General features: G+C 35.8%; 1 protein-coding gene across 2 annotated transcripts; it reads right to left on the bottom strand.

The window, feature by feature from the left end:
• Positions 1-331: 331 nt before the first annotated feature.
• LOC143603403 (cyclin-T1-3-like) lies at positions 332-6,679 on the bottom strand. Of its 2 annotated transcripts, XM_077080203.1 has the most exons (6): positions 6,114-6,679; positions 5,143-5,224; positions 4,317-4,451; positions 4,055-4,230; positions 1,118-1,263; positions 332-471 (listed from the first exon to the last, which is right to left on the bottom strand). In XM_077080203.1, exons 1-6 carry the CDS (start codon positions 6,665-6,667, stop codon positions 440-442), a joined length of 1,125 nt encoding a protein of 374 aa, XP_076936318.1. In that variant the 5' UTR covers positions 6,668-6,679; the 3' UTR covers positions 332-439. The 2 variants fall into 2 exon arrangements, with proteins under 2 accessions (XP_076936318.1, XP_076936319.1); XM_077080204.1 differs by lacking the exons at positions 332-471; positions 1,118-1,263 and adding an exon at positions 3,582-3,867.
• Positions 6,680-14,767: the final 8,088 nt, after the last annotated feature.

The following is a 14,767-nucleotide window of genomic DNA, read 5'->3' on the forward strand; positions in this document are numbered from 1 at the left end:
CTGCCAATTTCTTATGAGCCTCATATTTGCACTCACCGGTGAAGTTAATGGAGTTGTTAATAAAATGTTGATGTGTGACTGTGTGAGATGAATCAAATGGCGCTCTAGGAACTATGATTTTAGAGCGAAATATCATCGGTACAAATACAAATTGTGTTCATCTCAGACGGGTCAGTCTAAAAACAATATTTAAATGCGAAAAGGGACCCAAAGTTAATAATCATCATTTTGTATGACTCGTTTCAACTTTCAATCCTTTTAATCTGTTCTGACACTCCCATATTACCATCTCTAAGCACATAATGAAAACCTACAATATACTCTTGAAAGAATAAACAGCTCACAGCTTTGAACATACAGCCAATTCAACCTCTGATGTTCTGACACGTATATGACACCAACAGAGGCATCAAATCTTGACCATCTTTCAGGTTATAGTCTAAAACAGCTCCATCAACTGCTGAACAACATCTGCAACAAGAAAATCATTTGTGAGAAGGTTAAACTTTAGTCCCCACCGTCAATCCTAGTTGGTTTTTAAAAAAATAAGTAAATATAATATCTGAAATAATACCATATGCACAAATAAGTCGCTTACAATGATCTAATGTTTCTGGACAACGCAAATTAGGAGGATCATGGGTGAGTTCTAACCTCTTGGATCCGTTCACTTTTTGCCAGGTTGACCCGTTAGCATTAGAAAAAGCACAAATGAACCCAATGTCACATATATGATGTGAAAATCACATCAGTGAGCTTAAAGGTAAGAATTTTGACCCGTTTATAGATTGGTTGACTTAGACAAATAAAATATTCAGCTAAAGGGGAGCAAGTCAAACGGCTTGAACAGGTCAAAATCGGCTAGCTGTTCAAACTGAGCCCGTGAGCTGTGCCTAGAAAGCTCGAGCCTAAAAATAAGCTTGTACAATAAACGGGTGGCTTGGCTTGGCCCGTTTACACCACTAATCCTTTAGAGAACTATTGTAACAATGTTGCATTCATGATTATTCAACATTTAAAAGAACTTTAAAGTTAGTGGATCAAACTGACCAGTTACCCAACTAACCCAAACCATCCATCCACCCAGCTAAACTGAGGCAAGAATAAAATTGCATACCCCTGAGCACAGATGGCGGTGTGTAGAACTCTTGCCAAATCTTTTGAAATGAAGTAAGATCCATATTTAAGGATCTTGCAGCAAGATATGCAGCTCCAGCAGCAATCTGGTGTGGTTTAAACTGAAGCCAAAGTGAGCTACGCAGCCTGCAAAAATTTACTCAAATTTAGAAAAGGAACAAAAAACGATGAGGGCAATAGATATTATTAAACAACCATCTTTGTAGCAATAAAACAAAATGATGAAGATCTGGCACAAACTAAGACAAACAGGTTCAAAGTTTTTAGTAATTACCAAGCGTGTATATGAAATGTTGAATGAAGCTTCAAAGTTTCTAGTAATTACCAAAAGTGTAATCTGATGAACATTTTTCCAGGTAGATGCAGCATTGCTGACAGTGTCACTCACTAGCATAAAAATAAGATTTATATTCCCGGTCTACACCACCATACTAGTACTCACTTTGAAGTCACAATTTATTGGAATACACAGAAGAAACTAATTTGGGAAAGTCCAAGACTCTAAGAAAGCCGCCTTTCAACCCATTTACAAGTAAACGGGTCAATTTAGGTTATAAGTCACCAAGAATGTATTCTTTAACACACATACAACCTCCTAATATGTTTCACTAATATAGTGTTTTAATCACAGTTAAAATATTGACAAGCTATAAACCTCACGAAAAGAGAAGATAAAAAGTGTGTGGGTGAGTACAACCAGACCCAACGAGCCCATTTTGACACATTTAAAGATTGTACGTTTCACCCAACCCAATTTAGCCCATTATCCAACACGCGCTAACTGCCACTTTTGCCAACTCTAGTGCTGACACTTAGCACAACACAAACATTACCACACGTTCATTTTCAAATGCTTCACTACCATACAGCCTGGTACACTATTGACCTCTCTAGATTGCATATTGAGATCACCACTACTTGTGCCAGTAATTGAATAAGAGCATCATATTACAAAATCATGAACAATCTATCGAACAATTAGTTACATGATGCATTATTCACTAGCAAACCTACAGAAATGAATTATATACTGACGCATTAACATCCTATGCATATACTTACATAAGGGTTCAACGATCCATAACATAAGTCCAATCAGTGGGTTAAAACTTAAAGCCAAGAGCCACGTTATGTTTTAGACGATAACTTAACAAGAATATAAGAAATAAAGACTAAACAAAATAAAGAGAACAAAAAACAAATGGCTCAATTTATGTAAAATGGCTCAATTTAAGTATATTATAGGCAGTTGGTAAAAAGATAAATATAAAATCAAAATGAATTAAATGGGTCGAAGACGGTTTATATACTGTTCCAGTTATGCTCTAGTGTTTACACCCTCCTAAATTGCTTTAATCAAAAGAACTGGATCATTAGTCTAGTATTAGTTTTTGTAATCATCTCTAATACTTTACCTATGAAACTAAAACAAAACGAACAAGTTTTTATGTGTCCAACCCGGCCGTGATTCAAAAAGGCTGTATGAGGCTCTGGGAAAAATTATAAGAGGCTTAGCCTCATGAGGGTCAATTGAAACCTAAGCCTCAGCCTGTCCGAGGCGGTCCAAGGCGTCGAGGCTTAAGCCTCACTAGACTTTGTGAAAGTTACCTAATTTATGATTTTCTGGACTATTCTTTGACCCATTTAGTGCTTAGTGGACTTAAATGGTGGGCCAACCCAACATTTAGCCAAAACTAACTCATGTAACCTCTTAAAATCAACATCGTTAAATTAGGTTTTTTCTTGTTAAACCTAATCCTACTTTCACACACATACGCAGACACGCAGTCACACAATCTCTGACCTTCAGACTCGTAACATTAGTAATTTAGGTTGTTGAACTATTTTATGTTTTATACTCCCTCCGTCCCATAACAAGTGTCATGGTTTGAAAAACACAAATTTTAAGAAACTTTGAATTATTGCACTTTTTGCTTGATAAATGACTATAATGCCCCTTACATATATAAAAAGACAAAATTTAAAAAGTTTCAATGATTGTATTGGTGTAAGGGTAAACATGGATATTAGTTAATAAATTTTAAAAGTGAACATTTGCAATGGGACAAACTAAAATAGAAATGTAGACACTTTCAAAGGGACGGAGGGAGTATTAAATTAGGTTGTTTTACTATTTTATGATGTTTCTTTAATTACTAAATTAGGATTTATAATATTCATAATGTTTGTTTTATGATAAAATTGTGATTTTTATGGGATATATACTTTTTCATTTTTTTTAATGTCTCGAGGCTTACGCCTCGGTATGCCACGAGGCTTACGCCTTGTGAGGCAGACGGAAAACACCTCAAGGCTCGTTTCCGTTCTTTTAAAACTTACACAGCCCATTTTGACACTCTATCCAACCCGCCACACCTGCCCATTTGCCACCTAGGCACCTATACATGACCATGTAGCCAGATCATGAGTGACCAGAGACCGAACTGCAAGTCAACCACTATTGGTGATTAACCAAAACTAAATTAGGTCTCGGTCAGCCTTTTATAGTTTTGGCAGACACGCCCCTTAGGTTAGGTTTGAGATTTCTTAAAATTTTAAAGTTAATCGAACCGTGAGCATCCTAGGTCAAACATTAAGTTAAGCAAGAATATCATAGACACTGCATCCAAACACATTGGTTGTGCAACTTCAGTGAGAAATCAAAATGCATATCTATCCACCAGCTAACAAAATCATACACTGTGCATGCATGCTACTCTTCTATTTCCCCTGCAATTATACGTCAATCCAAAAAGTCAATATAAATCGACCACTAAACATACTACTCTTTTCCATGGTATCCTGCTATCTAACATCATTTTAACTTCTCAAAAAAAGCTACCAACGTCAGGGCCATAAACTTTGAAACTTGTATATTTCAAGCTTATAAAGAAAGACAATAAATATGATAACTTACCCTTCACTGACCAAACTCAAAGCCAGATTCACCAAAAGTGACTGTGCAAGCCCTGATTTGTCAAGCATGGATGTAAGATGAGCATACGGATGCTCCACGTTAAGCTCAAAGTTTAGAGTTGTCAAAACCATTTGCTCGGCTTCAATCACCCTCTCCCGGTACTGTTCAAACCAGTCCTGTTAAAAAATGGCGCATCAGACATAAAGAATCATAAAAATAACTATATTATCAGACGTGGAGTAAATAAAAAGTTATTGCTCACCACAGGGAGTAAATAGCAGAGTAAGTTGAAATCCTGCTTGTGTAAAATTTCAGAGGATACTCTCAAGACGTTGTTTAGAAGACAAGGTGTCTCCTCAGACTTCGCAGCAAGGAAAAGAGTAGCAGTAGCAATCAACTGTAGAATAACAATAACTAAATCAATAATAATAATAATAATAATATGATTAATAATAATAAGATGAAGATGCAAAAAGCAGCCTATGTAAGTTGTAGCATCTAACATACATAAGTGAATAGTTTGACAGAAAGTTGGTTTATTTAATAAATGAAAGAACATGAACACAATTTTTTTTTCAGTTAGTTAATCAAACGAACATGAAAGCATGTCTTGTTTGTTCATTTATGTTCGTGAGCGTTTACTTTACGTTCGTGTATGATTGTTCGTTTCATCGTTTGTATTCATTTATGTCCGTTAGTTACGACTGTTTAAATTTGGTCTGCGTTCGTTAATATATTTATTAAATTTTTTAGGCCTATTACAATTTAGTCTACTTTTAAGTCATTCACATTTCCTTTTAAATGGTTTTAGCTCAGTAGCATCCGTTTATCTATGTTCATGCGTTTGTAAACTGTTCTTTATCCCGAACGAGAAAACATAAAAAAAAACATGAACACATTTGTTTTCTTATCAAACGAACATGCGAATGCTCAGTTCATGTTCGCTCGATTCGCTTATAGGCCTAAGAAACTTTCAACAGTAAAGTGTATTTAATATCATAGTTTCATGCATTCTCTTAACCAACAAAGTTTAACATCTTTAAGCATTGCTATGTTTATTTCTTTACCATAAAGATATTGTAACTTACAAATCTATCATTGGATGCATGCGACCGCCGGACAAAAAACCGGTGGCATAGAACCATAGCTGTCCCTATAGTAGTTTGTGGCCTGTAAATATGTTATGAATTGGACCCGAGCCAAAATTAGCCCAATAAATCTGGCCCAACCATTGAGAAATCTGATTATATAACAAAGCGGGCATGACCAAAAGGGATACCAAAGATGACGAGAGAGTGTGCATCCTCTTCTTCCCATCCCAACTCTGAGTTTCTGATTTCCTGTCCCCCTTTCTTGTAATTTCTAAATTCCCATCTCCTTACTCTAGTATTTTGCTTATCTCAGTTTCTATTGTAATCATCTCTGAATTTGAATAGAAATTTATCATCTTCTGTTAATGATTGTTAGTTGTGAACATCAAATCACAACATTGGTGCTTTCATTAAGAAATGTTCATCATCATCATCATCATCATCGTACTCAGTATATCCCACCAATAGCAAAGCTATGGTAGGGTCTGAGGAGGGTAAGATGTAGGCAGCCTTACCTCTACCCCATAGGGATAGAGAGGCTGCTTCATTAAGAAATGTTGTGATTTGATATTCACAACTAAACAATTATTAACAGAAGATGATAAATTTCCATTCAAATTCAGAATTGATTACAATAGAAACTAAGATTAGCAAAATACTAGAGAGGGGTGATGGGAATTTAGAAATTACAAGGGGATAGGAAATCAGAAACTCAGAGTTGGGACGGGAAGAAGATGCACACTTTTTCGTCATACTCGTTATCCCCTTTTGGTCATGTCTGCTTCGTTATATACTCGGACATCTCACTGGTTGGGCCAGTTTTATTGGAATAATATGGGATTGGGTTCAATTCATAACAAAATATATAAAAATCTTGTCAAATTACAAAATAAACCAATCAGACCAAGATATATTAACTTAAATGATTAATATATGTCTACAACCACAAACTAAAATGTTTTACTTACAGCTCAAGACGAATTCCAAGGTTCTGAAGAAACGCACAATATGAGTAACGCAAATGTGTTTCCTGCAATGAATCAATACCATCTTTTCTAGAAGGAGAAAACCTCTCGATTTCATCTCGTGACATAAATTCAGTATCTTTGTCTTCAAATGTTGCACGGTCACGTTTATGGCTAGTAGATGTGAATGCTCTAGCATTGAATTCAGATGCTATTTGAGGAAGGAATGAGGTCTTGAAGCTTGAAGGGAAATGTTCATATGCGCTCGATTGATTATAAGATGTCCCATAACTTTCGTGATTATTGGCAGAAAACCTCCTTCTCTTATTTGAAGGTAAGAGTTGAGGATCAATGTTGTTGTACATGTTAAATTGCTGTCTCGATTCATTTGAGAAGTCATGCAAGTTGGTATAGTTTGTTCGATGGTTATTATTATTGTAATGCATGTTGGTCGTAACGGTTGTGTCATACACGCGAGGATGATTTCTTCCAAATGAGAATCTAAAATCACCAGGAAATTGACTGTTTTCCGCGTGATGAGGCTGAGCAAGGGACATTGTTCCTATAGAAATGCCTGCAAATTGAAAAGAGAAATGAAGCTAAAAATGGTATATATGTGCTTATACTTGCTAGAAACATACGAGTACATCATTTGCTTCCAGATAATGATTTTCTATGTATCATTACTCATTTCAGTCTCATTTAGTACTGAGATGAGCAACATCAAGTGTGATGTAATTTCATACCAGTCAAATTAAACTATGCTGCATGTGGAAAGCTAATAATGTATCATTTCAGTACCATGGTAAGCATAAGAAATAATAAAAATATTACAGCTTTAGCCGTGGAAAGAACAAAAATAATATTTTTTTTACAATAAAACTTTGAATATCATCAATCGAGCAAGATGAGATTCTACAACGCTTCAAAACTCAACTTCAAAAGTTTCTTGAACAAGGATCATAACAATACAAAATTCTGAGGCTTCGCTTGGGACAGTAGGTAGTGTTTATCTAATTAATAACTATTTGAATAAATCTTTTCAGTGTAAAACATATATCTTTATTTTTAATAGCATAATATTGTCGTATAGAGAGATATCAACCTTAGGAATGATTGCTAAAACGCCTGAATTACAACCAGTAAGGTGTTATTTTCTATGATTGTAAGATACAGTGTCTTGAGTTTGATGTTCAAAAAATCTTCATAAGTTTATTTTTTTTATTGATTTATCGGTCCATTTTCTTCCCCTAATTCCAAAATTCAAGCCCTATTTTACCAAGTTCATAGCAGATAACAAGCAGGTTACCAACAAACCACCGAAACACACAGATCCAGCCAGAATCAGACTGCTAATAGAGGCATGGTTGTAAAAATCCCGCCTAGACGCCGATTAATCGCTAGTCGGATCCCCACCGACTAGTCGCAGAATAATCGCTATTTGGTCAAAACTGAAATATATATATATACCGTCAAACTAGCGATTTCTATAATAATCTACCGGCAGCAAGAACTTAAAGAAACAGTATAAGATAATTTGTTTAAAATCAAGGGTGAAATTAGGGTTTCCAGCAACAAATTCAATACATAGAAGACATCTGAAGTGATCAGATTCGTTGAATAATAATAATAATAATAATAATAATATTATGTTAGGGTAAACTGATAGAATCATACCGATGCGTAAATGAATAAGCTAAGCTAAGCTAAGCTCTGGATCGATCGATCGATCTGACGATTAACTAGTAAAGTATCGATGTAATAATATCTCAGAAAAAGAGAGCGTATACGAATGGGAACTACGAAATAAAGGGCATCAAAAGAAAGAAACCCCCCACATAATAAATAAATAAATAAATAAAACCGACACGAACTCAGTCAGTATCGGTTAATTTTGTTTCATTAGCGTACTAAATCCGAAAAATAACTTTGTAAACGCTCAAAGTAGCATGGCCATATGTGCAACTTATGATTACGTCGACATGTAGGGATGAGCTCGGTACCGATACATAAAAAAAATGTTGATTATCGAAAATCGCCAAAAATGGATACTGATGTTGTTGTGTACTCAAATTAACACAACGGGGAGATAATCAAATGAGAAGTAATTACTATGATTCGATTAACTCAATAGAGAGATTACATGAGAAACCAAAAGATAACAAGAAGGAGATGGGAAACAGATTATAGAAGAAGAGATGAGAAGACCAGAACCATCTGTAACAATATTCATTCATACTCTATACTCCCTTCCTAACGCCTTATATCAACGGTCTCTCGTCAATTCATTCTTGTTGGCCTAATTACTTCTCTTGACTTGGGCTGCCCATCTTGACTCGGGCTACCAAATGGGCCTGGATGAGTGTTCATAACATTACTCTCCCCTTTCAAACTCACCTTGTCCTCAAGGTGAAAGAAATTTTCTAACGGGTCGGATTGAATCAAGCGGTGTAAACCAAGAAAGCTACTCATCTCATAGACACCAAAGCATTGGACATTGACACCACACCAATCTGATGATCTGATGTTAACTTTTGGGTCAATATTGACAAAAAAAAATCAACCCTTTTCACACATCAACTTTGACAAAAATATCAGTATATCCCACATAAACATATTTTTGCCAATATTCAATATTAATGATGAAAATACCCTCGATGGCATTTGACACCCATAATACCTGAAGTTCTGTTTGTATTTTCCGATGACCAAATTGCCCTTTCTATGATAAATGTTATGTGCAACTTTTTTCTTGTTCCTTTGATATTTATAAAGGCTAAAACCCTCAACAAGCACCCCTACTTCATTTCTTTTAACCTTAGTAAACATTCTGGCCCAATCAACGGCTTGAAATAATAAAAAATGAAGATTCCACCCAGGTTCACCATGGACCCATAGAAAGTCAACCAACCATTGTAATGCACCTTTAAGCATTATGTTTATTTTACTTTGACTCTTTGGAAAGTCAACACCAGCATCATTAATGTCCATGTCACTTTCACCAATGTTTTTTATATTGTGCAACTTTTCTTTATTTGAAGGAAACCAAATAGTAAGAATACTATAGGACCTTGTGTTTGCAACATGTAGGAGTACCAATTTGAATACAGCAAGTAGGAATGTCAATATTGCCATTGGTTGGACTAAAGCATTATCTCCAACAGTATCTTTCCATTTCCACTTAACTAACCATTTTCTCACACCTTTTTTTTTATAATTGGTTAGCCAAAAAGTAGCAGACATCTTGCCAAGAATGCTCAAAATTTTAATTTTGACTTGACTTTTAAAAAAATCAGCAGCCACAATGTTCATCCGCTGAACTTTACCAACATTACCTGAGTTATAGTGATTCTTTTTAACGGAATTTTTTAATTCCATTGCAGAGAGTTCATGTAGTTGGACTGTTAAAGTAACACGCATAGGAGTGTCGTGGTTGGAGCGAACTATTTCTGGTGGGTATCTCTCTGCTTTGGCAACAACAACCATGAAAAAGACCGCTATAAGTGTCCCCCCTTTCCAACCAAGGCGTTGATCCCCTAGTTGGAATAAAAGCACCACTGAAACTGTCTTTGTGTGTCCCATAACGAGTCCAACATGTGGTAATCTTCTGCGGAAAGAAGACTGAGCAGTCTCAAACCGATCATCTTGAAGCTGAGTAACATGTAGAAGTTTTGGCGGATGAGTTCATGGTACCGAAGTAAACGCACTAAGGAAACCAAATGACATTGGTCTAGATGGATACTTTGAATTAAACTGAGTGGCAATTGCTACTGTGAGTGTCGGCCATCCGTTGAATAAAGTATAACGAAACTGGTCATTTAACCATACCTCTGCCACACCATAAAAGACCCGAGGTAATTGATCATATTCGGAGATTGCATAGAAATAATTATACCTATTGGCTTGAGCATCACATATGAGATTAGTAGTAGTGAACCATTTCTTACTCATGATTTCATAGATTCTTTGACGTATCACACCAACAGATTCAAGGATGATAACACGAGGACAAGAAGGTGTATCAATAAAAGCCGGACCAGGAACAAAACCAAAATCTGTGTTGTTCAATGCAGAACCAAAAGTGGAACTAGAACCAGCCACGACAATAGACATGCTAAAAAGTTTGAAATATTTTGTACTAACAATCGGAACAGTTTCTGTTGGTTTCGAATATACTGGAAGAGAATCTGAAGTAAGGGTGGGACACGGGTTCGGTGGTTTGAGATGTTTAACCAAAACAAATAGCTTAGGAACAGTGGTTGCAAAGTTCAGTAAAACTTGAGCAACAACAGTAGGTACATGGCCCAAAATCGAATTACTAGTCTCGGGCATAACTGTATCAACAGTGGGAACCACCCTACTAATAAAGAATAAAGCATTGCGAGAGTAAACTGAATAAATCTTCAGAGGGGTATCAGGTATGAAAACGTCCTGATCTGGATGTGAATTTCCAATTGACGACATCAAATACGGTGGTGTCATGAACCCCTTGTGGCCTGTACCACCTGGATCATCTTTCATCTTTTCAAAAGTATTAACACGAGCAGGAGGTGCAAAATTATGCACGACAGAAGCAAGAACAACAGGATCAAAACCAAAGTTCCTCCGAAACCAATCAGCACCATAATTCGAACTATAACCAAAAGGGAAATGAGCTAAACAACTAATAGTGTCATGCTTTGCATAAACAGCAGTAATAATATTTGGAGTAGAAGATATCCGAACAGGATTGGCAATCAAACCCGGTTTCCATGTGAAGGAGTGTGCAACTATTGAATCAACAACATCACAAACGGTGGTTTCGAGCTTATTAATTGCTTTCGAATCATCTGCCAAAACCATATTTACAAAAGGTTTTACACGCTCAAGCGAAAAATTATAATTTGATATATATGTTTGACCATCCCTTACCCCCTGTGAGCCACTAACAGCAACCATGGATTCAGATTTGATATAGAATACCTCTTAATCAAGCGTGTGAGGATCTTCATCATCAATTTCAGCGGAAATATCGTTAGGCATTTCATCAAACACCTGGTGAGCAGTAGTAACAAACGGAATCGAAACTGAGTGAATCGAACATGGCTCAACCGAAGTAGTCTGGAATTGAGTAATCATTGCAGCGGTGAAATCATTCCAGGTGATGAAATCTAAACTCCGATGCCAACCATTGAACCACCAGAAAGGTTCATCATCGAATAATTCAATCACATAAGGAAATCGTTCGTCATCATATATAGCATAAAAGAGAAAAAACCGTTCAGCCTGAGAGATCCATAATTCGGGATTAGATCCAGTGAAACGAGGTAGTTGTGGATGTTCTTCCAAAGCCATCGATGCTAAGGTTCAATGAAAGCACCAATGTTGTGTACTCAAATTAACACAACGGGGAGATAATCAAATGAGAAGTAATTACTATGATTCGATTAACTCAATAGAGAGATTACATGAGAAACCAAAAGATAACAAGAAGGAGATGGGAAACAGATTATAGAAGAAGAGATGAGAAGACCAGAACCATCTATAACAATATGCATTCATACTCTACACTCTCTTCCTAACGCCTTATATCAACGGTCTCTCGTCAATTCATTCTTGTTGGGCCTAATTACTTCTCTTGACTTGGGCTGCCCATCTTGACTCGGGCTACCAAATGGGCCTGGATGAGTGTTCATAACAAATGTTACCTAAAATGCTCTATACAGTACCGGTACCGAAGATACAAAATCAGTAAAATAGCAGTACGGTACCATATCAATCCCAATACCTCAGAAAATGATAAGAAAATGTATTTAGGGGATGTTTGGTTCATTCATATCTGACTCATAGTCTGAATGAGAATCTGTCTCATTCAGCAACTGTTGGACTTGGTCTGCCCAAGAGACATATTAAATTGATGTGGCCTGTACGTTATGATCCAAGTCGGGTCATACCCAATAACAAGCTAGACAAACACCGATAATATTCGTTCATATATGATGTGATCATAACAAATGAATATTAACACTTGAGTTATTTGGAAAGGGGTTTCTAAATAAAATGTACTTGTGTAATAAACAAATCATATGGATGATTTATGTTTTATGAAAGAACATTACATAGTGTTATTTAAGTTGGTTAAATAACAATATGTGAATATATGTGTGAACCCATATGATGTATATATGTGTGAACCCTCGGGTGGGCAAAAGTGAAATTGTACTAATTTTGACGTTATTTTACTACTCTCGTGAAAATAACGTTAAAAGTGACGGACGGTTAATCAGGCATCATGTAGTGGCGTTGATAGCTGAAAGATAAGGGTACATGCACCGATCAGCCGGTGTCCCGATGATTGAGTGCTATGTGCCTTATGTCTAAGGCTTGATGCAAAACTACTATCGAGCCGGGGGTCTCACCGGAAGCAGCCTCTCTATCCCTATGGGGTAGAGGTAAGGCTGCCTACATCTTACCCTCCTCAGACCCTACCATAGCTTTGCTATTGGTGGGATATACTGAGTACGATGAAATAACAATATGTGAATAATAATAACCAAGCATGTCTCTTAACATATAATAGGTTTTATAAGTTATAAGTTATAAACTTATAAAAGTATATATGTATGGATATATATATATATATGTTTAAAGTTTTATAAAAGAAAAGGATAATAACTCTTTCAAATGTAATATTATTATATGTTTGAGTGGAGACATGCAAGGTGAGTGGAGACATGCAGTGGTTATTATTGGTGGAGAGAAAGATGCCTTTATATAAAACCAAGTCTTTCTCTTTCATTCTTTCATAACACACATAATTTCCAAGTAAACTTTTCTCTCTTCCTCTCTAGGGTATTTTCATCCAACATAAGAAAAGAAGAAGAAAATTTCAAGTTCAAATCCTAGCTAGAAGTGGTGTGTTGTTGAAGCTTGGGGTATGCTAGCTTGAGGAGCTTCCATATTCAAGTTCTTACCTTTCAATCATCATCTCTTTCACTCGGTTTTGTCATATTGAAAGGTAGTAGTAACATGCATGGACTTATAGTGACATGCATGTATTTGATAGTGTGTAATTCGTATTTGGATCCGGGTTTGGGTTTTGCATGTTTAAAATTGGTTTTATACATATCATATTAACAAGATTTAAAACTTTTATATCCGCTGCGTTTTTGGTAAAATAGGGATTTTATCACTTTGATAATCTTGTTAAAACCCAACAATGGCATCAAGAGCCGCTTATACGAATGCATGCTTCATTAGACCCAAAATTTTTCGGGTTTATGGTGGGTTTCACCATTTGGCCGAAACTTTTTGGGGTTTTGGTTACCCCATGGTTTTTCAAGGTTATACTTTACATGCATGTGGTAATCTTGAAAAACCAAGTCATTTGGATGATTGTTTAGTTTGTTTGGACAAAACCCGAAACTTTCGGTTTGCTTAAGCTTTGGCCGAAAGATATGAGGCAAAAAGGGGAACCATTTTGGTCTTGTATTATTGCATATTTGGATGTGTAATAGATGTTCATAACCTAGCCATGACCTTGTGTTTGGTTGAATGATTGTGTTGGTTGTTTGTTCATTCGATTTGGTTGTAATATTTATTTGGGTTTGTAATCTATTTATTCATTCATATGGCTTGTAATAATAAGTAGATTAGATGTATTTCTTTTACTAGAAAAATGTATTAGGATATATTTTGTAAAAGAAGATGCATGGATGGAAGCCCAAATAAAATGATGAAGACCACAACACCGGGAGTAAACACTTGGAGCATATGGATGCGGAATCAAGTGGGAGTTCACCGACACAAGTGCATGTTCTTTTGGGTCCCTTAGGAGAGACTTTTTGACACACTTGTCTTCGGTCAACAAGTGTGGTCAATATTAGGAGGGTATGGTTATGAACTTGTGGTTGTGTATATTTTATGCTTGCATGGTTGATTTACTTATTATTTTCAATATGGTTTGCTTAACAACTTAAAATCAACTAGCATAAAATTGATTCCTTAGAAATCGTTAGGTAATAAAAATTGGTTTTATTAATAACTAATGATTTCATAATAAAAATGGGTTTTATTAATTGGAACTTTGAAAATGGGTTTTTCAACTAAGTACCATACATTTGAATGCATGCAAATGAAAGGTACAATAAATAGTTTTCCAATCTAGAATTTAGAAAACTAAAATCCCTTTTTAAAAACAAGTTAAACACCATCCTTTTATGCGACACTTAAGTCACTTGTAGACTTGAAAGTGAGTTAGGATCACCTAAGCACTTTTAAGAAAACTTGTGATCTTAAGGTGATTTTACAAGTACTTTTGGCATTAGGATCACCTAACCACTTGTATGAGTAAACTCACACGTGTGTATAAGTAGGACGACTTGATTTGAAACCATGACTATAGGATCACCTTAACATGGCGTTCAAAGGTGTTGATGGGATTTAACATACCAACTAAACATATGATGTTTAACCGATCCCATAAAACTAGAAGTTTCAAAGGGTTGCAATTGTCAAACGTTGACTACCTTGTTAATTCGAATAGTATGATAAAGGTCACCTAACTACTATATGAATGAAACGTTGGGTTCTAGATTTTAATCAATAATTGTCTTGGAGACATTTAAAGGGTATTAAAGATTAAAATTTTATTAATATCGAAAATACTAATTTGAACT

This window comes from Bidens hawaiensis, unplaced genomic scaffold, assembly GCF_021521415.1.
Source record: "Bidens hawaiensis isolate Kalapana, Puna unplaced genomic scaffold, B.hawaiensis_p1.1 tig00061517_1, whole genome shotgun sequence".
In the NCBI taxonomy this organism is placed as follows: Eukaryota; Viridiplantae; Streptophyta; class Magnoliopsida; order Asterales; family Asteraceae; genus Bidens; species Bidens hawaiensis.

What these genes read in the sequence shown, in the direction of transcription:
- LOC143603403 (XM_077080203.1), bottom strand. Translation starts at nt 6,667, where the DNA reads ATGTCCCTTGCTCAGCCTCATCACGCGGAAAACAGTCAATTTCCTGGT. An exon ending in CTTGGAATTCGTCTTGAGCT is followed by an intron (nt 5,225 to 6,113) that starts GTAAGTAAAACA and finishes ACATATTTACAG; the next exon opens with GCCACAAACTACTATAGGGA. An exon ending in ATGCATCCAATGATAGATTT is followed by an intron (nt 4,452 to 5,142) that starts GTAAGTTACAAT and finishes GTTATTCTACAG; the next exon opens with TTGATTGCTACTGCTACTCT.